Raw genomic sequence first — 27,864 nt, 5'->3', positions numbered from 1 at the left:
AGATGGAGCAGCGTGTGCACCAGCAGCGTGTGTAGGGCAGTGAGCGCTGCTAACAGTGGACGGTGTGTGTCCGGCTGCAGCGGCAGCAGACCAGTCCGGTCGGTCTCTGCTGACCAGTGTGAACACACAACCCCACTGCAGGTCATGTGTCAGGCTGCCCATGCGGGCCGTGTCAGCCTCGGATTACCAACAAAAATCAAAAACAAAAAACAAATGGAAAAGGTTCGAAAACGAGAACGTGGAGTTGTCAGGCTGCTGTTGTTTGTGTAACTTGTAACGTTGATTACGTGTGTAATAGCTGCGGTCTCTCCTTCCCCCCGGAGGAATGTGAGGTTTGCATGGCCACACTGCTTGCTGCATTTTCAACATACCTCCATATTCTCTACCCCGGACGGAGTATGGTAAAAAGAACAAAAAAATCGCAACTTTACGGCCTATTCAAACATCTGGATTCCTCATAAAATCTGGTTTTGTGTAGTCCTGCCGAGCAACACTTGTGAGGGCATGTGCGTGTTGTGTTGCCGTGCAGCGAGCAGGGTTTGGCTGTGGGTCTCCTCAGACACATCTGACGGTCTAAGACTAGTTTGCAAGTCGTTCCTGCAGGACTCTTGAGTCCATGTGGCCTGTGCAAAAGCGGAGTGGTCCGGCGGAGGGAGCGCTGGGTGGATGTGAACTTGTTGGGAACAGTGGAAATAACAGCCGGGGCCCCGCCCCTCCGCTCCAAAACAAGGAGGGTTTCAAATTGCTACTTTGGCCGGAGGGACAGGAATAGTCCTGCGTATTAAATGAAGGTTTCTGGTATTGTATCGCGGAATGTGCTCTTTGCCCTATATACGTTTGGCCTCCCTCGTCTCCTCCGCGGCCCCTCTTTTCTGTCAGCTGTGTGGCGAAACACTCGATTCAGCGGAGCTGCTGCACACGTTTCCTCCAGCCCTACATACTGGTCATACGTTTGTAACCTACAGCCAATCTTAATGGATCACACACACACACACACACACACACACACATATATATATATAGTGAATCATATATATATATATATATATATATATATAGTGCGCGTGCGCTTTGCAGGAAAAGCCAATACTAGTTGCAACTGTTATATATAGAAAACACTAATACGTATTTACTGTGGGCAAAACGGATCCGGATGTTGATGTTTTGGGCTAGAGTTTGTCGTGTGATTTGCATAACGTGAGGGGCACTCTTCTTCTCCTGTCTACAATCTTGTCTGGAGTCCGGACCGCTCGCGCCTGCAGCTGCACACTTGCAGCGCGGCGCTGGTTTCACGGTGGCTGCCTCGCGTGGCGAATCGAAGATGTTCTAGTTGTCAAGTTGGCAAAGTGTTGGGAAGAAACGGGAATGTGCGTCGGGAATGTCGGGAAAGTGTCGCATTGTCCGGCTGACAGCCCGTGTTCGGGATTCGGATATGATTTAATGGATTTAAGGAGAGTGTGTGTTGTCCAAAGCCCTTTTTCTCTTGTACTACTGTGAAATCAGATGAGCAGTGCAATATTAAAAGGGCATTGGCTGACAAAATCCCACCCACGAACCCCCCCTCCTCCCTTCACCCCTCCACTTTAATCTCCCCTATTTACACATTTTAGTCGGATGTGAGGAGAACATCCAAAGTATCGATCCGTGCATGCGTTCATTGCGGATCAATAGGTTTCCGTAGCAGTAAGTGTGGTTTGGGTGTTAATCTGCTGGATTATCTTTTTTAATTCTCGGAGCCACAGCTTTCGAACCCTGTACGCGGCCCTGCTCCTCGTGGTGTTAAAATCACATGGGCACTACACGGGATCTTTATGGGTTAAACGTCAGAAGTTCAGACTGTAGGCACTTCTGCAGCTGGAGCTCGGCCTGCGTCCCCGGGCCGAGTCTTAGCTCGGTGTGCCGTGCATGCCGTGGTGTCGAGTGCGAACAGGTCAGCTGCTCTGACAGTGTTGCACTACTGTTCCATCCCTGAAGCAGTGCAATAGTATTGTCATAGCATTCGTCCTTCGCCAGCGCTTCGCTGAAAGAGGGGGGAAAGGGGGGGAGAAGAGTGCGATCACAACACGGTGTAACGTGCAGAAGGAGCCGGGTTCGTGTTGAAAAGGCCTGTGTTCTAATAAAGCAGCCTCATTCCTCACACCAATGCTGGAATTCAGAGCAAAAAATAGCCCGTAGCCTCCCCCTCCCCTCCCCTCCCCTCCGGAGCGGCACAGGGTTTGGGACTGCTCTCTCATGAATAAATACAAACGACCACCATACACCCAAGCCACTGGGGGTTTCTGCATCCACCCAGACTTGCATCATTTATATGTTTAACTCTGGCAAATATGGACGACGCCTCCAAAACAGGAACATTTTGTCCACAGAACTTTACAGGCGTCCTGCACTGGAAGCCGTGCATCAAATAACACGCTTTGTGCAACTTCTCTGACTTGTGAATGTTCGGGGAGCTGGTGTAATACGTCATTACACATTTCATCACAAACTTAGCACATAGTCTGAAATTGTGCACCAACATGGCGAACTCGGTGTGTTCAGTAGGTTGCGTCTCGCTCGAGGCCTGAAACCGGCAGAGCCTGTTGGCAGGCTGTATGGCCTTCTGATCAGAAAATGGTGTTCTCCGCTATTTCCCCCTCGTATACCACACTGGATCACCGCAGAACAGGGCACCTCAAACTCGGCCCATCTGGGTTAGGAAATAAAGGAAAAGTGCATTTTGTGTTTCACCTGTGAGCCATCTGCTGGAGGCTAGTTAGGCCGTGTCCGGCTCCGCCGTGGTGGACTAGGGGAGCCACAAACACTACACGCCTTTATCAGGGGAAGCCGCGGGCGTGCAGCGGCCGCTCCACGCGGCTACATCGCTCGTGTCGTCCAACCTCATGGACTACTGCCTCTGCTGAACGGGGAGGTCGTTTCGGAGACTTGTTGGCTTTTGGAGGTCTGGCGGTTTCCCCCTTATTCCCCGTCTTATTGACTAGGAGCCGCGGCGTGAATTGGAAGAGGGGGTAAGTTTCCGATTTGTGGCAGGGCAGGTCTTTGGGGGGATGGGGCTCCTTTTGAGGAATGCGGAATGGGTAGAGCCCATTCGGTATGTGTGTGTGTGTGGGTGTGTGTGCGCGCGTGTGTGTGTGTGGGTGGATTGGGGGGGGGGCTTTTAGGATAGCTTTCCTCAGTAATCACCTTCTGCTCTTTGCATAGCCGCTATATGTGTGTGTGTGTGTGTGTGTGTGTGTGTGTGTGTGTGTGTGTGTGTGTGTGTGTGTGTGTGTGTGTGTGTGTGTGTGTGTGTGTGTGTGTGTGTGTGTGTGTGTGTGTGTGTGTGCCTTCCATAGGAGCCGTTCCCTAGCATGCAACGTTTGCTGTCCGTTTGCTGTCTGTTGTGTGTGGAAAAGGGGAAACGTGTGCAAGCTGATGCACATTGTGTGTGTAATGGTGTGTGTCTTCCGTGCTGGAGGCCTTGCGCTGTGTAGCTGCCATCGCACGAAAAACAACCGGCGCTCGTGGTCTTTTAGGGGACAGTGTGGCATGTTGTCAAGGAAAATGAATAGTGTGAAGGCATGAGGTGGATGGGAGGGTCCTGTTGCTACTACACATAAACAACAAGTACGAGCTTGCCTTTCCCACTGGGCTGGCGGGCAAATACCAGAGAAGACGAGGTCTATCTGAAGTTCAGCATAGGAAATTATGGAGGAGGGACTTTCTGTCCACAATCCTGCAGCCTGTGGAGGAATGTGTCTGAGAGACCTATAGGCATTGTAGGGCTGCCATAAAGGGAGCCATTCAAATACGCCAAGTCGAGTCTTTAATGTGCAGCAACTGCGCGTCTAAATCTGCAGTAATTTCCGTCTCGTCTGCTGCGGCTGTCCCGGGCAGTTGCAGCCTTTCTCCTGGTCGCTTATAGATCCAGAAGACATTTCCACACACTAGCAGCCGAGGCCCCTTCCTTCCGTATGGTGCGGGTGGTGGAATTCATCACATCTGCTGCGTAAAGTCTGTGCTTTAATGAGGGTCAGAGAGCAGCCATCTCTGCCAATGAAAATAATAAAGGTTCCCAGGAAACCGCTTTTCTTTAAAGCGACCCCGACGTTTCCACTCCAGATGACTGGAAACCGTCGTTTGGGTTGCACGTTTTCTGCTGGAATGTCCTACAAAATATTATCATGGAAGAGTAGTAGTAAATATTACACACACACATACGGATAGATAGATAGATAGATAGATAGATAGATAGATAGATAGATAGATAGATAGATAGATAGATAGATAGATAGATAGATAGATAGATAGATAGATAGATAGATAGATAGATAGATAGATAGATAGACGGAGCAGTTTATATACAGTGAGCGGGAAAAGACGAGTGTTGCCAGGTTGTTTTGTAGTTTTTGTTTTTGAAAAGATCAGCGGAAGCGCAGCAGAGGCGTGTGTGATTTACTGCCCGAGAAGAAGAAGATTTAACACGTGTTGGGCCTCCAGCGGAGCCACGGACAGTCCGCAGGACAGGATTGTCACCGTTGTACACATTGTGTCGTGCCATGGAAACGTTTCATGAGGCGTGAGTTACTCGTTTTAAGAGCAGATAACAGGTTAAGACAAGTGGGCTTTTTGTTGAGTTATTTGTGGTTTATGTCGATATGTGATTGATCCGCGCGACTCGGCGAGTCCTCGTTTGGGGAACTGCATGCGCACGTTCGCCTTACGTAAGCTGGCGTGTGAAGACGTCGCAGTGAAAAGAGGTGTGCAGACGGATAATCTCATACACCGCCACCCCGGTGACTACATACGAGAAGAGGAACTGCGGCCGAAAGGGGCTGGAAGTGGGATTCTCTGGCATGTGTCATACCGTCACTCACCGCTACGATTCTCACGACGTCAGCAAGTCCACACGTGACACGGAGAGAGAGTCCGTCGGAGACTCGCCGTGCAGCCGGACGTCTTTTGGTCGCAGCAGGTATGATATGTGTGTGTGTGTGTGTGTGTGTGTGTGTGTGTGTGTATATATATATATATATATATATATATATATATATATATAAACCTTTCGGTTTCGGTTCGGTCTCACCGGTTATCCCGTAGGACCCGTATGTTGTGCTGAGTTCGGCGTGATTCGTCCACGTTGCCTTGCAGACGAGACCCTATCAATATTGCCTCTGCTTTCATGAGTGTCTAACGGAGTAGTGCAATATTGCTTATAGGGTCTTGACTTTGAGGAAACTCTTCCGGTCGGTGTTTGACTTGTTGTAATTATTCTCCTCTACACTTACAACCTGGTGTTTTCTTTGTGTTGGTCGCTGATAACCGGTGGAGGAGGGTAGGCTACATGCACAGGGGGTTTTGTTAAAATCTGTGCTCATCTTTGTTATGGTTGGTTTTGGATCGAAAATGTCGATGATGAAAAATAAGTCAAGTTTATATCTGATCCATGTTGACGCGTCTCACGTGACTGACGTCTATGTTAATGACACTCTGGTGCAAGGGGTTATTATCCCAATAAGGGATCATCAATACAAGCGTTTGATTTAAAGAGGACGGCTCTGACTGAACGGTTAACAATAATTAAAATCGAGAAAAATTAAAATCAAATTTTAGTAATCACAGAGGGAACCCACACCATGCAAATGGCCCACTGTGATTAGCTGTAGCCTGCAGTCAGGTGAGCTACGTTGACGCCACCATGCAGGTCAACGGAAGTCTTTCCCACCCTAAAAAATAAATAATGTATATATCTATATAGATGTGTATATATATCTATATATATATCTCAATGCTGTGAGCTGGATTTATTTTATACACAGAACACCTTTGCTGGTGAGGTATTTGGAGGTGGTGTTTTTTTCCCCTCCGCTAAATCCTTGTAAGATGGTTTCAAGGGTTTCAGTTGTTCCACCTGTAAGTGTGTTTGTGGGAGTCGTAGCAGACTACCCAGTACCAGACTACCCAGTACCAGACTTCCCAGTACCAGACTACCCAGTACCAGACTACCCAGTACCAGACTACCCAGAGTCTTTCAGACCAGATGCCGTTCCCCGGCCCTTCACACAGGCTGCAGGCCTCCCAACACTCGTCTGTGTGTTGTTGCTGTGACCTGCATGCACATTATGGTGTGGATGTTTTCATCACATCCTGTAATTGTTGGTGACTGTTTACCGTTCGTGTCATCTTCTGACCTCTTGAATACTGTGGGTGTCTCATGCAAAGTAGGACTGTTGCCGTAAAAATCAAATACTGTCCACAACTCACTACCATTTGTTGGATGAAAAATAAACCTTCATTCCTGCCTGGTGTGTTAGGAGGTGGGCAGTCATAACCATGTGTGTTAAACAACATTGATTCAAACAAATTCAGTAATTATTAAAAAATATCAAAAATAAGGGAAATGTGTGGATCAGAGGGGTCAGACTGTGTAGAGGAGAAGCACTTTTGCTGCCTTTCATGAAACAAATCTGATAAAAGCAGAATGGACCACTGAGGTAGACGAAGGCCTCAGGGACAGGGACAGATGTGTGGTGCAGCTGAAGAGATGACACCCTGTACGGTTGAAAGGTCAACTGATACACAATTCAAGATTTCAGACCCATAAAGTAAAATCCTGTCTTGTTCCATGTGTGACGTTTGTGACCTCTGAAATGTAGAGTCTGTTTAAAGTGCTTCTAGACACAGAGGACGGGCTCCTGCGTCCTCGGGCCGTGGTGGGGCAGAGCTGAAGCAGACCTTTGGCCGCCATCAGGAGGAAGATCCACGGTGGGTCACGTGTGCTGGAGGACTGGAAGCTCTCTGCTTGACACTCTTTCCCTGTTGCACTACTGTGAGAGCTGCAGCAAGCAGTGCAATAATGAAAGGGCATCAGTCAGCTGGGCGGCCTCAGCAGCCCCCATGCTGCACCACCACAGCTGCACCTATGGAGAAACAGAAGAAACAGGAAAAAAGAAGCCATGAATGACCTGTGTTTCTGTTCATAATGTCTGTTCCAATAAATCCAACATTTCAACAAAAGGGTTTTTCTTTGTATTTAATTTATTGAATGTTTTATTCTAGGTTGAAGTGCCTGGTAAGAATATCAGGGTGTGTATGTGCTGATATGGGGTTACAGGCCATGACAACAGTTAGGCCACAGGCTGCAGGTCCACACCACATATCTATCTATCTATCTATCTATCTATCTATCTATCTATCTATCTATCTATCTATCTATCTATCTATCTATCTATCTAGTTGTATTTTTCTAGCTGCAACAGCCACTCAAAGCGTTTTATAATTATATCTACAATATCAAATCTACCCATGACCAGCTTTATAATTATATCTACAATATCAAATCTACCCATGACCAGCGTTAAAGAGGGATCTTGATTAGACCTTTGACACGGGGGCCACCTGTCAACAGCTTCGTCTAAAACAACATTAACGTCTCCTCCTATTAGTAAGTACCCATGCATATTATGATCAGGACAGTATTAAAGCAGTTGAAGACTTGGCAGATGAAATGACCCCCTGGGTCACACCCACAGAGCAAAATAACACCATAATTATTTTTCAAACATGAGACCCCTGCAGAGGCCATGAGACGTGAATGTGGACTGGCAGAACTGCATTAGATCCTCTGTTGGCTAGGCGAGAGGCCTCGTCGCTGCTGCTGGGAAGGAAAATCACGTCGAGAAATAAGCAGTGTACAACTGTTTAGATTTGTTGATGCTACTTTCAGAGGATAAATATAAATTCCCAAACCCCTGATTCAAAGTGTTTGAATTTTCCTCCGTCATAATGTCAGTATTCGGAAATGTATAAAAACGCCGGAGAGCTCTGGTTACCAGAAACATTAATTGCAATGTGCTTTTCACGTAATTATTTCAAACCACTATTTAGTAATCCGTATTAAACGGAACTGAAAAAATGGTAGGACTATTTTAAGCGTGGCCTACACAACCCGTTTATCAGCAAAATGTCCAAGGAAGGCATCGTTTAAGCTGTCAGGCCAGCGTTGGGACCGGGACTGTCCGTTCACTTTGTGTTTTTACAAAGTGAGGCTGGAGCTGAACCACACAAACAAACGTGGCCAAGCGGTTTTGGTTGGTTTGTCGTGGTCGTGTTTTAAACTTTACCTTACTTCTGCCCAGACGGTGCAGGCCACATCGTGGGTGGCCACGGTAGCGCCATTTACATTTCCTCCCCTTCCTCATTCTCACGCACGCAGCCTGGGAAGGGGGCGTGGCCTCCCTCCGGTCCGCCCCCTCCCGCCCTGGGAGCTGGAAGGCACGCAGAGCCCCTCCCCTCCCGCCTCACTCAGGGGCCCCTCGTGCTTGAGGGGAAGTTGCGGCTGTGGCCCCCCGACACGCGCGTGCACGAGCGAGAACAGCGGCGGTTCAGTTTTCGTCCGGACGGCGCAGTGATACCACACACGGTGCAGAGTCCGCGTTGTCCAGTAAAGAGGCAAAAGGCTGCGAAACGGCCTCTCTTCACACAGCGTAAAGGTGATTTGCGCAGGTTTACGGACAACGTAGTAAAGCAGTAGACGACCTCTGCGCCTGGAACTAAGCCTGTGTTTTGAATAGACTAAGACCCCATCTGATGTGAAGGCTTAACCGTAATTGAAATTTAACATCAAGAATAGCAGCCTACTCCAGATGGACTTGATTGACAGATAGGCGACCTATTTAACCATCGTTCGTAAAACATCGTTCGTAAAAGGAAAGCAGAAAAACCACATGGAGTGGCCCAAGAACACGACACCTGATAACACGTGATGGAGGCCTTTCATTTCATCCAGTCTGCTTTCACTGACAGCAGACTATGAGAAATTAAGGCGTTGTGAAATAAAAAACAACGGTCTACAATTTAAAAACACCCTTTTATATACAAGTGATTTGGTGAAATTTAATTCAATATTTAATACATCTGATGTGTTAGCTGATACTGACGCGTGCTTCTTGCTACAGTCTCACGATGCTGTTTGAAACGGGACTCTGGGCGCATTTTTATCGTTTTATTTTTAACAAAGCGAAAAAAAAAGCTAAGAAAAAGCAATGTTTTGAAAGTAAATGCTGCTTTTTCGTCATCCTGTCTCAAACGTCGCTCAAAATGATTAAACGCAGAAGACAGATTACTTAACAAATTTGCTTATTAGACTATGCAATGTTAAACGTGATCAGAAACAGATTTTGTACTTTGGACTACAATTTGAGACCAACGAAGATCAGTGACAGCCGGAGAATTCACATCGTCTTCAAATTCGTGTCCGTTCCCGCGAACTGTTTCAAGTCCTTCGTTCGTTCAAACGAGCATTGTAGCCTTCGTGACCCGTTAATGAAGTAATGCATGCCTTCTCTGGAGGCAGTCTGCTAGTAGAAAACGAGCTGCTGCTGCTGCTGCTACTGGGAAGATGCTAAACATAATAAAGATTTTCCTCAGCAGCCCGCACGCCGCCGCCTGCAGGTTTCCTTGAGTGTTGTCGCCCCCTTGTGGGCTACCAACGTCAGCAGCCAACATGTTTTCGGCTTTCAAGTGGCGGCGGTGAAGTTAAACGGTAAGGTAGGCTAACACAAAAGAGGTGGCAAAAGTACACACATTCTTTACTCCAGTAGAAGTACAGATACTTGTTGAAATAATAGACTCTGGAAAAAGTAGAAGTACGGACTCAACTTCTTTACTCAAGTTGAAAGTACAAAGTTACAGGTTCAGAAATGTACTCAAAGTATAAATGTAAAAAGTACAGTCTCGGCCATTTCACCATGTCACCTTTGTTTTTAGTCAAAGTTACATTAACATTGTGTTTTAATTTAGTTGAAATTAATCTTTATTTTTAGTAAAAGTTACATTAACATTGTGTTTTAATTTAGTTGCAATTAAACTTTATTTTTAATCAAAGTTACATTAACATTGTGTTTTAATTTAGTTGAAGGCACAGATTAATATGAAAATTCTAGCCCGAAAACAGTCCTTGGAGAAAAGATCGTTTTATGAATTCAAACGTCCATGACTTCCAACAAGGCACGGTGAATATTAGCCAGAGAAGTAGATCATGTTATGATGGGTCTATCCCCTGAAGACATGAAGTAAAAACAAAAACAAAAAACAAACACGCGACAACACCGGTATAGTCCTTTCCCCCCAAATCGTTCAGCTCTACTCTTATCTTAACCATTCCAACTCCCAATAAAATTACGTCTGTCTGGTATCGCGAGACTATCCGAGATCATCTCCACCAAGTGTTTAGAGACTTGACTTATGAGTGTACAAGGTTATAATGTTAATAATCGATAATTCCCCTCAAATGCATTAAAACTAAAGTAAGGAGCCTGTTCTGAAAAGGTAAGCAGTAGAAAGTACAGACATTTGTGTTAAAATGTAGGGAGTAAAAAGCCAGAAAATAACACGCGCTTTCCTTCAATGTTTTGTCTGACCGACAGAAGTTGGGAACATTTTTGTGGAAAGGGCACGTAAAATGTGTTCAAACAACCATACTTATGTTGACTGATGAAAAAGGTGATAGAACAAAAACACAATTACATCTGAAAACTTAGTAAATAATGGAAATGTGATCGAGGTGTCTTGAAACTGATGACAAAACCGAGTTAAGCTTGGCCAAGTTGTGTAACGTTTGAATGATCCAGAGTAAATCTTCAGAGCTTCCTCACAGCAAGAGCAAGGAGTGCGGGAGTAACATCTGAATTCTCTTATTTCAGCTTATTTTATTACGCAGGCACCTCGATGGGGTCACACTGACACATTTTGGGACGGTCATGATATTTCCCACACAAACCTACCAACCGCTAGGCAACACATCCCGGATAGCAAAGAATCTTTGGCCCAAATATGGCCCACATCTGCAGTTATCTTACGGCCCACATTTGGCCTTGAATGACGGCGTTGACTCAGGTGAGTGTGGCTGCCCCAACTCAGCCACACTTGGGCCACATCTGGCCCACATAGTACTATGTGCTGTAACCCAAGTCAAGCCTGGTTCATTACATGTGGGTCTGGCCCACAACAGTTGCCAGTGCCTTAACTGAGTCGCAAGTACCAAAAGTGCCCCAGATTAGGCCCAAATGTGTGTGCTAGCTGAGATGTAGGAAAGTCTAGTTGTAGCCTATCAATTCACATTTTAAGGTAGGACTGAAAAGCTTTTGCCAACCACATAAAGGTGCACTGAAAATTACTAAATAAGCTACTTTATTTAATTAAAAAGATGCCAACGGCTGTCGCATCTTTATTTTCCATTCTTCCGTTGGAGAATTGGATTAAAAAAATAGGCCCACTACATTTATAGTGTGTTATGGTTTGTCTTCACACTTGTCGCTTCTGCTAGCCCTCAGAAACTAGACTTGTAAATAGAAGTCCAGTCGCTGGAAAACAGCAGCGAGTTACTTTCCTTCCGGCTTCATCTTTGTCTTTCTTTGCTGCGTAATTTGCTTGTTGGTGTATGAAGGGAAGGGCACCACGCAACACCAGCACCAAGGCAGTGAAGGAACTGTGACCAGCATGAAGAGCATCCCCAGCTCTCATCAGTCGGTGGCAGCAGCCTGCAGCAGACACCGGCCTACAGCCTTTTCCCACCAGCGGCGTCGTAGTGGGGGGTACCAGTGAGGGCGGGGGTACCAGGGCCCAGAAGGTAGTGGGGGGGGGGCCTCGGGAAGCCTGGAATTAGGTTTGTTTTGGTTTGCAAATTTTTATTTCTAACTAATTTGTGTCATAACTTCAGTTAAAATTGGCTCAATACATCAGTTGAGGGCCTTAAAGAAAATAGTGGAGGCTCTCTGAGGCCCCTGTCACTCCTTACAAAAGGTCTAATCAAAAACCTTGTGAACAACAAGTCCCATCAGTGGGCATTTACTGTGGAATCAATATCATGGGTGTCACCATCAGAAGATGCATCAAAGTTTGAAGTGATACTAAAAAAATTTTTCAATCACTGCAAGATATTTAAGGTTAGGTTAAGTTAGCTTAAAATAGATTAATGTACTATGACTGTCAATAATATACAGTATGCTAGAACTCAAAAAAAGTGATGCGTGAGAGAAAAGAGAGGAATGGGGCCCACAGACTGCTTATGATAGGGTCCAGAATTTTGTGCTACACCCCTGCTTCCCACACAACAAATATGTCCCTTTCAATCCAACTGATTTAATTCTTTCCGCTTCCACCCGCAATCTGGTCGTGTGGCCGAGACGTAAATGCAGTCTATCCTCACCTGTTATAAAGCCTCCCACTGGTGTTGCGTTATAACCACCGGTCTGCAGGCGCTGGTGGTGCGCAATAAGCATCAACACTGAATCACTAAATAAAGCAGATCGACAACGCCACCATAATAACCGTGAAGATTTGAACCACCGGAGACTATCGACTCGTGTTTAAGACGCATTTTTAAAAGACACGAGATGATTTAAAAATATATATTTACATGGGACTTGTTTAACTAGATCTAGGATTTCACTAAAATCGTTTTTTAATGCTTCACCGAAGGTATTGGCCGCTATTCCACTGTAGAGATGGGTAGAGGCGCGATCGTAGGAGAGTCTGGGTTTAAAAGTCATTTTGAAGTCACGTAACGTTTCCTTCCGCCGTCCGCCCTCTAGTGGTTCCCCGCTGTAATGACAGGTGTTAAACTGGACCACATAGACATTAGGACTAAATTGAAATGACTATTGCAGTAGCAACTTTTAACGATGCATTTTATTGATGAAAACAGGTGACACTCCCATAGTAGCTAGTTAGATACCCACTACTTCATGACTGAGCTGTCCTGATGAGTCATTACCATTTCCCCCAGAGCCACAGGTCTTCATTTGGATATTTCAAATAAGCAAAAAATAATGTGAAGTTTTCACTTTGTTTTTGATGAGGGTGAAAACAGGCCTGCTTTTTGTATTAATTAGTCAGATTTTTGCACAAACTGTTACAAGAAGAAACTGCAGGCCCATTGTGTACCTATAACTAAAATAGATTACACATTTATGAGCCACTTTAAAAAGTGCCACTTTAAAAATATGACGTTATTTTTTTTTGCACTTTTATGATGTAAAGTGTGGTGGCATCATTATTCGCAATTTGTAAATCAACATTTTTCCCCCCCTCATGGTATTCTTAAAAAACATGCTGTGTTTAACATGCGTTACCGAGTCAGGTGATGCTCCAGTTTGGCTAATGGGTAACACTTTACAATAACCCCACAAAAAATGAAGCATTAGTGAAGTATTAGTAACTACTGAATTCATCATTTGTAAACCAAGACAGGCACTAATGGTTAGTGTGTTAATAGATGTTTTATAAATACTGCAATTCATGATTAATTCATGCATTTGTATGAGGTCATACAAAATACTTAACTAGTTACTACCTGAATTAATCATGAATTGCAGTATTAACAAGTATTTATAACTCACTAACCACTGGCGCATGTCTTACTTTACAAATGATGAATTCAGTAGTTACTAATACTTAACTAATGCTTGACTTGTGTAGTTATTATAGTGTTACCGGGTAATGACATTCCCACCTAGCCAATGGTTTTGTCAAAAGGTACACTTACCAACAGTTCGACAGCGTCAACACAAATTGTTTTAATAAAATAAACCCATGTGTACATAGTACCAAGAGTGTACGACAGTGAAATAGAAAGATCACATATGCTCCAAGTAGTTTTCCTACCCAGATGCAAGTAGTTGTCCTACCCAGATACAAGTAGTTTTCCTACCAAGATGCAAAAAACAAAACAAAAAAACAAAAACAAAATATTCAGTTACACTGTCAACTGTAGTGGCTTAAAAACACCCCATCCTGAAATGTGTTCTATCAGATATCCGTTTCTGGCATAACTGGCCACCTAACTCACCCATGAACCGGCCAAGTTATAGCATCCACAGACCAAATTAAATGAACAATAATTTAATTTTATGCAAAAACAAAAACAAATCAGGTCACTTGGGGGGATTTAAGTCACTTGGGTGGATGAGTGTAGAGGAAGATTGTACACATTTTGAGCAGGCAAGTTCCAGTGCTTCATATTCACTCATATCGTTACATTACACCACCAGCCATCAATCAAACCACAGTCAGAATTCTTTACCATGTCCATCCATTCATTCATCATCCCAACCGCTTGTCCTGCGCTCAGGGTCACAGGGATGCTGGAGCCTATCCCTGCAGTCATGGGCGGCAGGCGGGGAGACACTCTGGACAGGCCACCAGGCCATCACACAGGGCCGACTGACAGCCACACACACACGAATTTCGCCCACGTTAACTAAGTTATGTACTGTATACAGATGTTGTTTGTATATAGCTGTAAATAATTCCTTCATGTTTTTTTAACTTATGTACTGATGAATTTCACCCAAATGAATCAAGTTGTTTTCTGTTGTTTGTATATATTGTATGTATTTAATGTATATAGAATATGAAATTATTGTTCTTTTAAACACTCTGAAGTGTTTTTTACCAGTATGTCCAGATGTTGTTCAATAACCAGTCTCTTCCCAATCACATGACCACTTTCAATGCCACGTAGTAACTACGGCGTCGCACCTTCCGTCTTCACAAGGAGTTCAACTTAACTCGTGACTTGTAAAAACAATTTGAGATTTAGTCTGCGGCTACTTTTAAAACAACATAGCGTTCCCTAACAAGCAGCAAACATTCACCTGGAGAAATAAGGACATAGGGACAGAACAAGTCTTGGCTGCCACTGTGGACACTTCTTTTCCAAACGATATCATGAGAAAGGGACAAATTACAGCTCATGATATTTACAAAACCGTTGAACCACATCTACGGTGATGAAAACTGTATAAGGGGGAAAAAAGTAAAAGTATTTAAAGAAAAAAAAGAACTCATCTTCCCCAACACATGTACACTTTCACCATGTCATAAAGGGTCCCAGCTAGCATGCACCAGTTAAAATCACTCACACATTTAGTTACACTGGGTTCAAAAACAAACAAAAAGAAAAAAAGATCATGGTGAGCTTCAAAAACACAGGAATAAGAAACCTGACTGCCTGTAATGGGCCATCACACCATGATAGCGTCAGAGCTCGTCGTGGCGTAGGGGCTCCTGGCTTGGCTGGATGAAGACCCCTTCCATGACCCTCCACCAGTTGTGCTGGTTGGCTGAGGTCATACCGTGCACCTCTCGCTGGCCGCGGATTGGGTGGCCGTATTGCTCACCCGTCACACTCAGAAAAACGTCAGTGCCGACATGTTTGAAGCGCACCGCCTCATCTCGCTCCCAGTGGACTCCGTCACACTGCACCATCCACACGTCCAGGTCGTCGCCTTCACCGTTCTCTCCGAAGGCACTGACCTCCTGCCCACAGCCGTTTAAAGGGGAAGCAACAAAACATTAGCAAGCTAGCCCAACACACTCATGACTGGCCACTGTTCAGTAATCATGGCACCACCTGTGTGTGTGTGTGTGTGTGTGTGTGTGTGTGTGTGTGTGTGTGTGTGTGTGTGTGTGTGTGTGTGTGTGTGTACACATACTAAATGTCTCACCTGATTATTAGAGAGAGGAGAAGTGAAGCGGTGTGTATGAAGATTACGGCCGGTCTTCATGTGTGTGATACGGATAGCTTGTCCACATTTGATGGCTACCCCACGTTGACATGGCCCGCTGATCTTACCCCGAATTCGCCAATAACTGTTGGCATCATCTGCATTCTCCACACCTGTTACCGACTGCTGTCCACTACCTAGACATATGTACACATGCCATGAGTAAAGGCTCTGCACCGATTTCCCTTGTTCAGACTTTTATAAAAAAGAACTTTAAAAAGCCTGTTTCTGCAATCTGCTTTGTAAAATAGGGACTCCTGTACTTAGCAGTTAAAACAATATTCCCCACAAGTGAGAATGAAAAGGGTTTGACACAGGAGACCCAGTGACATTTTACAATCATAGTAAGACTAGCTCATTTTCAAACTATGGGTCGTGACCCACAAGTCCCAGCAGGGTCCACGGTGTCCACAACAAAACATGTTTAATGACAGGTCTTGTCCATCCATTCATTATCCAAGCCACTTATCCTGCTCTCAGGGTCACGGGGATGCTGGAGCCTATCCCAGCAGTCATTGAGCGGCAGGCAGGGAGACACCCTGGACAGGCCGCCAGGCCACCCACACCTAGGGACAATTTAGTACGGCCGATTCACCTGACCTACATGTCTGGATTGTGGGAGGAAACCGGAGCACCCAGAGGAAACTCACGCAGACACAGGGAGAACATGCAAACTCCACACAGAGGACAACCCGAGACGACCCCCAAGGTTGGACTACCCCAGGGCTTGAACACAGGACCTTCTTGCTGTGAGGTGACCGCGCTAACCACTGCGCCGCCGCACACAGGTCTTGTCTGTTTCATTATTATTAGTCGACTATGGTTGAAGACTGAAAAAGGGAACACTGCATTGATGAACAATTTGGAAAGGATTGCCATTTATCTTGCTTTCTGACAGGTAATGAAAATTTATTGTAAATTGTACTGCAAAAATACTTGGGTGGGTCTCAGAACAAAACTATCTCCAGAAAACTGATTATGGCATGAAAAGGTTGGGGAAAACCCCTGTGTTAGACTGGTTTGACTGTGGTATCTTATTGCAAGTCACCTGCACCGGAAGTAACACAAACATCTCGCGTTAGGACACTTCCCCAGTTTCCCCTTCAGACACTAGGCCTATATGCGTATAGCTTTCGTGCAACTGTTAAACGACTTTTTACAAGTTTTCCACATACCTTTCTACACAACAAGCGCCCGAGTGAATGTATTGAGTCCACCGGCGTTATTAACAACATGCGTAATAATGCAAAAACATTTATACATAAAAAAAAAGGTTATGAGCCGCTCTGGCAGGGAGATAGGTGCAAAGAAAACGCAGTCCGTCCGATCAAATAAGATGCCGCGGCCACGCAAAGGCCCAGAATGGGGCAAGAGGCATAACTAGCAAGAGGTGTCATGGTTCCGACGGGCCATTATTCCGGGGGGGGGGGGATGTCCCATTGGACCCAACGGCCATTTGACTGACGACCCGTTATCCCGAAAACAAAAGCCCGGTGCTCCGAAAACACACTGGAGTTGTTTGTTCAGACCGCCGGTGGTGTTACACCAAAGTATGTCACCATCAGATTACGTGACCCTGCCTTTAAAATGTGCTCATTTCGCCCCCCCCCCCCGATACTAATCCAAATTCTAACCACACCAAAAATTAACAGTCCCCAACAGAATGCCTAATGTTAACCATTTCTAATTTTATGTCCAATTTTAACCGCATCGGTCTGACTGCCGTATCCTGTCTGAAAGCAGGGTCACGGATCACGGTGTACACCTGCCCGGTGTCGTTGCGAGTCATTGATCTGAACTGGCCAGATTAAAAAACAAAAACCAACAAGAAAGAAAGTTGATAATTCTGGTGAAATAGAGACGATGGTCTCACAAGTGCTTTTAACCGTACACTTCCTATTCACGCGAATTAGTAGTAAAAGTATCTTCGCGTTTGCACGTCAAAATACACTAAGATATTAAGGGAAAATAACTCCAGAGAGAGGGGGGGGGGTATTTTCTGAACAACGGAACTTCGAAGTAGTGGGCCTTTGTTTCCGGGATAACGGTCTGTCAGACTATTGGGTTTTCAGGGCAATGGGTCATTTTTCTGACAACTGGGGCTTTCGGAACAATGAACAGTCTCCGACAGAGGCTACAATGGCTAGCTAAGACGTAGCGGTTAGTCCAACATGCAGCCATGGAAGATGCTACAGAGTCCAAACGGGCTTGTTAGGATACGGGACTGTGTTACAGCGACCCAAGACCAACGACGAACCGCCGACATGAAAACCTAGGAAGAGGTGTGTTTACAGCCGACGGCCTGGCGGCCAGCTTCATAAGATTTGGCGGTGGCGGTTGCTGTCTGAGCTATGAATTCAGAGATTTTAAGGTCGCGGGGGTAAACAGCAGATATCCTCTGTCAAAACATAACAAATAATTCTGTTTCGACGTGGAAGCCGTTGTTACCTGAGCCGTACTTCACATCGTGGGAGTGGAGCCGGACGTTGTGTCTGGTGTTCAGGAGCTTCACAAGCGAGCCGCAGGTGACATAGTTGAGTTCCGACTCTTTTCCTTCACAGTACGACCACAGCACCAGGACCAGCAGAGATCTTGTGAAGACGCGAACGGCATCCATTAACATTGTCATGTACCGATTCTCATAATCTAGTGAGAAAGGATGAGCAAGTACAGGACAACGCGCGTTCAAAGTAACAGATTTAAACCAATCACAGCTTGACAAGTCCTGAAATACGGAAGTCGGTTGGTGGGTGGGGAGGGGCAAAACAGTACATGCCGCACTATGATTGGTCAAAGTACACGTGAGGTCATACGTTTGTCAGTTGGTGGCGGAAATTGATACGCTAGCAGGGGTCGGGAACCTTTTTGACTGGGAGAGCCATAAAAGCCAAATATTTCTAAATATATTTCATTGAGAGCCATATAGTATTTTTAACGTATAATAAATGAAATATGTCTTACTTTTAATGCGACTTCTGGTGCTGCATGGTTTTGCTGATGGCCTTGTAGTCTGGTTCATACGTGGTGAGGTTGAGCTTCATGCAGGCGTTGAGGCTTCCATCAGTTAAACGTGAGCGTAGGTTGGTCTTAATGTTCCTCATATGCGAGAAAGACTGTTCACATGCATATGTAGAGCCAAACATGGTCAATACGGCAATACTCACACGCTGCATTGTGTGGTATGTCACAGGAAGCTCGTTCCAAGTTTTAAGAATCAGCTGGTCTTCAGGTTGAAGATTTTTAATTTCTGTCCACTTGTGTTCCCTCGCCAGCTCTGCTCGCTGTCGCGCAAGACTTTCCAACTCTCCATTAAGTGACTTGAACTTACTCATCCACATGTCTGATGCCTTCAGGTCAGCAACTTCCAGCTCAAAGTCTCCGATAGAGACCCCGGGGATGCATGTCAGGTCGATTTTGTCCACTGCACACTCATGTGGATGAGTGATGAACTTGAAAAGACCAGTGCGCGCACGAAATTCTCCAAAGCGTGCTTTGAATGACTGCAGGAGATTGAACGTAAAGCCAGCTAGCTGCTGGAGATCCAGATGTTGAGTGGAGTCACTTGCTAAGCATGCATCTCTAAATTGTTGCAGTCTTTCAAAGTGCAGAAGACGACCTGTTTCAATGTCCCTGAGAAAGACTTCCAGCTTGCTTTCAAATGCAAACACTGCTTGTTGAAGGGATGAGATTGTATTTCCAATACCTTGCATTTTCACATTGAGCTGGTTCAGATGGCCAGTTATGTCCACGAGATAGTGAAACTGCAGGAGCCAGTCAGTGTTGTCTAGCTCAGGATGCTTGACGCCTTTCATTTCAAGAAAAGTCCGGATTTCACTCAGGCAAGCTGCAAAACGGCTGAGCACCTTCCCCCTTGACAACCAACGCACGTTGCTGTGTAAAAGCAGACCGGGATAATGATTCCCAACTTCTTCTAACAGAGCTTTAAACTGGCGATCATTTAAAGCTCGGGCAACAATAAAGTTGACCACTCGAATGACCAGAGACATCACCTCGCCAAGCTCCTGGCCACACGTCTGAGCGCAAAGCGCCTCCTGGTGCAGGATGCCATGAAAACTTAGGATGGCTCTCTTTTCATGTTCACGGAGAAGCGCTACAAATCCTTTGTTCTTCCCCAACATACAGGGTGCACCATCAGTACAGACAGAAATAAGTTTATCCATCGGTAGTTTTTTTTCTTTAGCAAACTCCATGAAAGACATGAATAAATCCTCTCCTCTTGTTGTCCCTTTCATTGGCAAAACAGCCAAGCTTTCCTCACGCAGTGTGTCACCTGCAGCATACCTGGCAATGATACTGCACTGAGATAGATGGCTAACGTCTGTTGACTCATCTAACGCGAGAGAAAAGTATGTCCCGGCGTTTATGTCCTTAATTTGTGTTTCCTCGACTTGATTTGCCATCATGATGCTACGATCGTGCACAGTTCTTGCTGACAGGGGCATGTCTTTTATTCGTTTGATTATCTTGTCTTTATTTGGGAAGTCATCAAACAGTTCATTGGCCACATCAAGCATGAATGTTTTGGCATACTCGCCATCTGTGAATGACTTTCCATTCCTTACTATTGCCAAAGCACCCGCAAAGCTAGCGGAATTCCCGTCACCTTGCTTGGTCCACACACGTAGTTGCTGCTGACTCGTCTGCACTCTCCGCTGTAGCTCCTCGCGTGCCCTTTTCCTGCTGTCCCCCGCTGGATATTTCGATGCAAATGAAGCATGGTGCGTATCGAAGTGCCGCTTTATATTTGACCGTTTCATCGATGCAATTTTATCATTGCATATTAGACATACCGCAGATCCTGCTCTCTCCACAAATGCAAATTCCTCTGTGCACGCAGCCTGGAATGCACGGTAATCATCGTCTTTTTTTCTTTTCGCCATCTTTTCCGTTACAAGGGTTGAAGCGGATAAACTAGTTGGCTATCTGATAAAATTGATTTCTTCACCTTTACAATGCCCCGGACATGCTCGCGAGCCATTGGTTCCCGACCCGACCCACGGGTGACCCGTGACCCGTGAAATTTATCTTCAAAACTAATTTCTGTTTACTTTAAAATGACACAGTATTATTAAGAAATATCACAAGTATTTTAAAATCAGTTCCAAACTGATTTTTTTGAAAAAAAAAAATAATTTTCAACTCAAAATTGTCTGGGAGCCATATGCCGTCACCGGAAGAGCCATATATGGCTCGCGAGCCATAGGTTCCCGACCGCTGCAGGGGCACGGCATGCATGTATTATAGTAGAACTGGATACGGCGCCGCCGCTCAGCCTTTGCAGCCAATTTTTCCAGTAGTCACTCGCGGTATTGCAGCGAATAATCCCCTGCGGCCCGAAAAGCATTTTCCCCTCAGACCAGCATTGTAAAAGAGACGCCTGTAAAACTGTTGACAGGACACCTACAGCTATAATCATGGTCATTTATTACTCTTTGTATTGTATATTTTAAACCATGGGGTTTTAAAAAATGTCCAAAGCCCAGAAAAATCTTTTTTCCCTGCTTGACGTCATGGCTGTGTACGAGCGCTCTGCGCGCGGTCATGTTCAATCAATCAATCAAGTTGCATTTTATATAGCGTTTTTCTAGCTGCAACAGCCACTCAAAGTGCTTTACATTTCTGGTCAAATCTCAGTTTCAGACACGTTATAATAGAACACAAGCCGTTTTCTCTACGTTTTCTGTTATAATAGAACACAAGCCGTTTTCTGTACAATCGCTACCCATTTCTTATGTTGTGTCTCGGGAACGAGGATCTTTGCTGGGTTAAACAAACTGTTCGGATGAACAAAAACCAAAGGTAAAAGTAAATAAATGACACAAAGCTGGTCCTTCTCTTTCACACGTCAAGGTGTTTTGAGTTTGTGGTTTTGCGTTGGTCGCATTTATTGGTCACTTGTTAGACTTTGTTTTGAACGTAACTTTTCGTTTTTGTTTTGTTTGGGTTTTATACATCCATGGTTTCAAGTCCCAAGTAAGACCCGTAGTAGTCTCATTATGCGTCCATGAAGTCCGCTAGCGCCGGATGCTGAACACGGTTCGCTCGTTCTCATAGCCTAAAGGCATGATGGGAGTAACAGTACTGCGCATATTCAGTGGGCCCCGTGTACCCGGAAGTAGCCCGGAAGCCAGAAACTTTTCCGGCGCATGACGGGTTTCCTGTTTACAAACATTACTGGGTGCGTGCGCAACCAGGGGGCAAAACAGCTTCGGTCGCTCTAAAAAGATTATGAGATGCATAATCTTTTGATAGCTACCAAAGCGGTTCAACAATGAAACTTTTCCACCCATCCTTTTAGCGGGCACAACAACTGCGCGTCATCTCTGCAGTATCTGAGCTCTATCTTGGTTAAAATCTCTGCGCTGTAGCTGCTTTCTGCCCCCTAGTTGCGCACGCATCTCTGTGATGACGTTGCACGGAAACCCTCCTACGCGCCAGGCGAGCAATTTTCGTAGGAATGAAGAGGCGGCATTTTTAGATCCGGTATCCAGTTCTACTATAATACAGCCATGGCGCTAGGGGTAGGCGCCTTAACCCTATCTGTATTCCGTTGCCTACCAACATAGTCCATGGGCCAGACGATATTTCGGTACACTCAAGGTGGCAAAACTTACTTATAATTTTTGAAAGGATCCATGTCTGTAGATGATATTTTGGTATGATAACCATTCCTGAGTGGCAGCTGTATCACAGTTATCAGCTCATGAAGTTAACCACCCGCTAAACTAAATTGCATTTTAGACGCTGGTGCATATCCTGGTTTAGCCTCATTGTCAGGACATTTTTCAATGTTCTATAATATTGTCTTTGGTATCATTTTAAAGGGGACCTTTGTTTAAGTAGGCTATCTTATAAAGAATGACACACACACGAGTTGCTCAGTGCAGCCAAGTATAATCAAAGTGTTGTACCATGTTCCTGAGCGCGGGTCATGTGTATCTAAGGTAAACTAGTGGATAGCCGATGGCATCGATCTATCTAGACCCATAACATCCTCCTTTTCCAAGTATAAACACATACACATGAAGTTAGTGCAAAATAAAATTACTTTCATATACGAACAACCAATAACAGTGCAACAGCAGTAAATCTCTTCATATCCCATACCAGTGTAATAACCACAGTAGCGTATGATAACATTTCTCCTCTTTTCCCCCTCTCTCCCACATAGCAACCATCAACATTATTCAGATTACATAGTGAGTTTCAGTGGAGGTTTAGACAGCCGTCCAACCCTTGTGTAAGTGTGTCCATCCGAACGCGGAGCGCCAACAGGAGTAGATGGCGCCTTGGGCATGGACCTGATGGGGCTCGGCTCGAACACAGCCTGAGGGGTCTCAATGACAGTTTCTGTGGCTGGATCCCCGTCCGGTGTGTGTGCCGCAGCGGGTTCAACAGGATCGTGCGCGGCTCGTGCAGCTGGCTCAGCCACTCTGAGATCGATCCTGTTACGACGGTACAGGGAGCCATCAATATCCACAAGATAAGATCTCGGCGCAACCCTGCGGAGACAAGTTCCGACTCTCCAGCGGCCAGTGTTATCACCTGGCAGGGGCTTCATCCGTACGACTTCCCCAATTTCAAGTACCGGCAATTCACGGGCAGATCTGTCATAGAAGAATTTGGCGAGTTGCTTCCTGTGGCACAGCTTTTCAGTGACGCCCACGACAACAGCTGGTTCCAGGAGCTTGCTTGCCGCCGGGATGGACGTCTTCAACCGGCGGGACATGAGGCGTTGTGCTGGGCTGCTGCCCATGTTTTCCGTAGGTGTATTCCTCCAGTGAAGCACGGCTTTCCAGGGGTCTTCACCATCATGCGCGGCCTTACGCAGAAGATTTTTTACAATCTTCACGGCCGACTCGGCCTTGCCATTCGCTTTCGGGTGTCTGGGAGAGGAGGTCACGTGCTCAAATTCCCACTCAGAAGCGAACCGTGTGAACTGAGCTGTGAACTGAGGGCCGTTGTCTGTAATAACCTGCTCTGGCTGACCATGTCGGGCGAACTGTGCCTTACATCGCTTGATGACTGTCTCTGCAGACATGTCGGGTAGAAGCTCAATCTCCCAAAAATCGGAATAGTGGTCGACTATTAGGAGATAGTCTTTCTGTCTGAAGCTGAATAGGTCCATGCTCAAGACCTGCCATGGCCTGGTTGGTACTTCGTGAGAGAGCATGGTCTCCTTTTGCTGATTGTGGGCGTACACATTGCAGGTCGAGCAGCTGCTTACAAAGTCCTTTATCTCTGACTGCATGTTGGGCCAGTACAATGTCTCTTGAGCGTGTCGGTAGCATGCATCACCCCCTATGTGACTTGAATGTATGCGTGTCAACATTTCTGGGCGGAGTGACTTTGGGATGATGACTTTTTGCCCCCGGAACAGAACTCCGTTCTGCACACTGATTTCATCCCTGAAGAGCCAGTACTCCCTAGCGATGAGGGGCGCTTCCTCCTTTACATCTGGCCAGCCCACGAGAACAGTGTTCTTCAGTGCCTGTAAGCATTCATCTCTGTCGGTGTGTCGTCTGATCTGTTCCAGCCGCTGGTTAGTCACATTCAGGTACTCTGCCTGGTTCACGTGCTGTATGTCTTCCTGCTCTTGTTGCAGAGAGCAGATAGCGTGTCGCTGATATGCAGTCCCTCTGCCGGAGCATCCAGCCGTAGCTCTGCTGAGCGTGTCGCTTATGAACATCTCTGGGCCTGGTTTGTAGATTACCCTCAGGTCGTAGTTCTGCAGAGTCATGAGCATGCTCTGGAGTCTCTTGGGCGCATTGAGAAGTGGCTTGCTGAAAATAGAGATCAGAGGCTTATGGTCCGTCTCTGCTGTGATTGGGTCGCGGCCATATAGGTAATGGTGAAACCTCTGGCAGGCGAAGACGATACTGAGACACTCCTTCTCAATTTGTGCATAGTTTTTTTCGGTGGGGGTAAGAGCCCTCGAGGCAAATGCGATGGGCTGACCTTCCTGCATGAGACAACATCCGAGACCGCTCTGGCTGGCGTCGCTCTGGATTGCGATTGGCTTAGTTACATCATAGTAGCGCAGGACGGGCATGGCTGTCGCCAGCGCCTTAAGCTCATGAACCGCCGCCTCGTGCTTAGGCAGCCAGTGCCAGGGTGTGTCCTTGTCCAACAGGCGTCGCAACGGCTCGCAGACAGTAGATAGATGAGGCATGAACTTGGCTAAATAGTTAGCGAAGCCAATGAGACGCTGCACGCCCTTGGCATCTGTTGGGTTCGGCATGTCAATAATGGCTCTCACCTTCTCTGGATCGGGCTTCAGTCCAGCAGATGAGAGAATGTGGCCATGAAACTGCACCTCAGCCACCTTGAACTGCAACTTCTTCAGGCCGAGGCGAAGCTTGACCTCGCGGCAGCGTTCCATCAACGCCGCAAGCTTGACATTGTGGTCGTCCCCAGCCTCCTTGCTGTGTCCCCGCAGCCGACGACCAGGATATCGTCTGCAATGGGCTCAACGCCCTTCAGACCGGCGAGGAGCTCGTGCTGCTTGCGCTGATATACCTCGGGTGCCACCGATACTCCAAATGGTAACTTGAGCCACCGCTTCCTCCCCCAGGGGGTCCAGAACGTGGTCATGAGGCTACTCTCATAGTCCAGTTTGCATTGCAGGAATGCATCCCGAGCGTCCACTAACGTGAAGACTCTGGCCTTGGGCAATTTATACAAAATGTCCTCCAAGGTAGGCATGATGTAGTGAGAGCGCTTTAGGGCTTTGTTCAATGGTTTAGGGTCAATGCATATTCTCCGCTTCTCCGGTTTTTTAACAATCACCATGTTGCTGATCCAATCTGTAGGATCTGTGACAGGCGCAAGGTGGCCGTCAGCCTCGTACTTGTCCAGCTGGGCTTTGACTGCTGCTTTCATTGCGATTGGGACATTGCGAGGGGCACTCTGTACTGCAGCAACACTAGGATCAAGGTCAAAATGGACCTCCCCAGGCACGGATTCCACAGGGGAGTTGAACACGTCACTGTATCTGTTGATAAGCTGTTCTTTAGTTAGGGCTCCTGGTTGTGTGTGTTCCATTTTGAGCACATCCTCTGGAATTGTGAAATGCACGAGCCCTAAGCGTTCACAGGTGGAGCCTGACAGAAGAGGATGTTGGCTGGTCCTCACTATTTCGAATGAGAGCTTGTGTGTTTGGCCTCTCACAGTACAGTCAGTCTCAAAGGTGCCCATAGAGCTCAGTGTTTCCCCCGAATACAGCTTCAGTCTGGTGTCACTCGGGCGGAGAGGTGTGTTTGGGGCCAGCCTTTTCTTGTCTTGAAAGCCCATTACATTGCAGGTGGCTCCAGAGTCCAGCTGACATTGTTGTGGCTTGTCGTGGAGTTTCAGAGTCACAAACCACTTCTTTCCTTTGGTGTGCACTGCGCCGATTGACTCAAACATGTACAGATCATCTGCATCATTACTATGCTCTGGGGGTTCTTCTGTGTATTCCACACAGTTTACCTTGCCCTCAGCATGCCCCTTTTTGCTCTTTAAGCACACTTTAGAAAAGTGATTAAGTGTCCCACATGACCTACATTGTTTCCCGAAGGCCGGGCAATGCTCTCTGCCCCTTGAATGCGAGCTGCCACAATATTTGCAATTGCCTGCATCTCCTGCTGTTCTGGGTGGATTGCTCTGTTTCCATTGGTTTTGTCTGGGTTGCCGAGCAACAGCATGCACTGCCTCCGGCTGCGGTGTTGTTGCAAACTCCATTGCTCTCATACGGATGTCAGTTTGCTCTGCTGCGCGACACATGTCAATAGCTGTGACCATGTTCAAATCCTTCTCTCTCAACAGCCTGCGCCTAACGGCCTCGCTTGCAACTCCCAGGACTATCTTATCACGGATCATTTCATCTTTCAACTGTCCATACTCACAGGTTGCTGCCCTCTCTCTCAGTCTCGTCACAAAGGTATCAAACGATTCTCCTTCCTCCTGCTTGCAACTCCCGAAAATGTACCTCTCGAATATTGTGTTTTTTGCTGGCTTGAAGTATTTCCCCAACTCTCTCAGTATGGCATCAGGATCCCCTTGATCATCTTCTGAGAGGTTCAGATTGTGGCGGTAAATATGCCTGCATTCACTTCCCATCACACTCCTTAGAGTAGCCGCTTGTATTGTCTTGTCCTTGCCAAGTATGCCCGTGACGAGGACGTAGTCTTCATATTCGGCCCGAAAAATGTCCCAATTGACACTCCAATCGCCTGTGAAGCTCATCGGGGACGGTGGTGGAATATTCACGTTAGCTGCCATTGTATGTGATGCTATCGGCGCCGGTAATGCTAGCGTTAGCTCCTCTGTGACAACGTCTTCAGCAGAAGTACTTTGCTCTGAATCGGAATCCTCCGACATGTGACCAACTCAGGCCTACAAACTTAAACATGCGAGCTAGTAAAATAAGAAATAAGTTCTCCGACTTCTGGCACCATGTTTCAGTAGGCTATCTTATAAAGAATGACACACACACGAGTTGCTCAGTGCAGCCAAGTATAATCAAAGTGTTGTACCATGTTCCTGAGCGCTGGTCATGTGTATCTAAGGTAAACTAGTGGATAGCCGATGGCATCGATCTATCTAGACCCGTAACAACCTTCTTAGCTTTCATTCAAGCCCTGTTGTGGATATTTCTCACAAATATAGAGGTCACTTGAGCTCTTCAACCCGTCAATAACACACATCTTTCTGCAATTTTCGCCTAAACTATATACTTTCTTTTAGCCCTGTGGCATCTAGGAATATCAGGGACACAAAACACAAAAACTGGAATACTCACAGGACTGTAAAGATTCAGAAAATGTATAATATACCCATACTATTTCATTGTGTGAGGTGATTGTGAGCCTTAAATGAGAACTAGACCAAAGCCAGTTAGGTCACAAACTGGTCTCTATACATTTGTTTAAATACACAATCAAAATACATGATAAAAAGGAATACCATAGTGAGGTAATGAACTATTTTAATATTTTAAACAACATTGACATTTACATATACTTAGTCAATGATACATGTAATCCCATATCATTAGTGGGTATATGTAATGGTAATGGGTAGGGTAATGGGTATATGTGAATATGGTTACATTATTGTTATCAAGCTCTGGGTAACCAAGTCCAGAATCAACATCCTGTGCATCAATAGACTACTACCACAGTAATACCATCAGAATCATCACACTGTCATTCATCAAACTGCTCGTTTCTCTCATCATCTGACTCCCCAAGTTCAAAGTCCAGTTCCGGACCATCCTGCTGTTTTTGGTTACTGCAGGTCTGTAACCTGCACATGT

General features: G+C 46.0%; 1 protein-coding gene across 1 annotated transcript; it reads right to left on the bottom strand.

Moving 5' to 3' along the window:
* Positions 1-12,628: 12,628 nt before the first annotated feature.
* sdf2l1 (stromal cell-derived factor 2-like 1) lies at positions 12,629-18,241 on the bottom strand. Its single transcript, XM_056284265.1, has 3 exons — positions 17,994-18,241; positions 15,486-15,682; positions 12,629-15,297 (listed from the first exon to the last, which is right to left on the bottom strand). The coding sequence occupies exons 1-3, from the start codon at positions 18,172-18,174 to the stop codon at positions 15,019-15,021; spliced, it is 657 nt and encodes a 218-aa protein (XP_056140240.1). The 5' UTR covers positions 18,175-18,241; the 3' UTR covers positions 12,629-15,018.
* Positions 18,242-27,864: the final 9,623 nt, after the last annotated feature.

The sequence above is a fragment of the Lampris incognitus genome, chromosome 1, assembly GCF_029633865.1.
Source record: "Lampris incognitus isolate fLamInc1 chromosome 1, fLamInc1.hap2, whole genome shotgun sequence".
Taxonomy (NCBI): Eukaryota; Metazoa; Chordata; class Actinopteri; order Lampriformes; family Lampridae; genus Lampris; species Lampris incognitus.
Note: the sequence above shows the minus strand (reverse complement) of the source record. Positions and strands in the feature narration are given on the sequence as shown.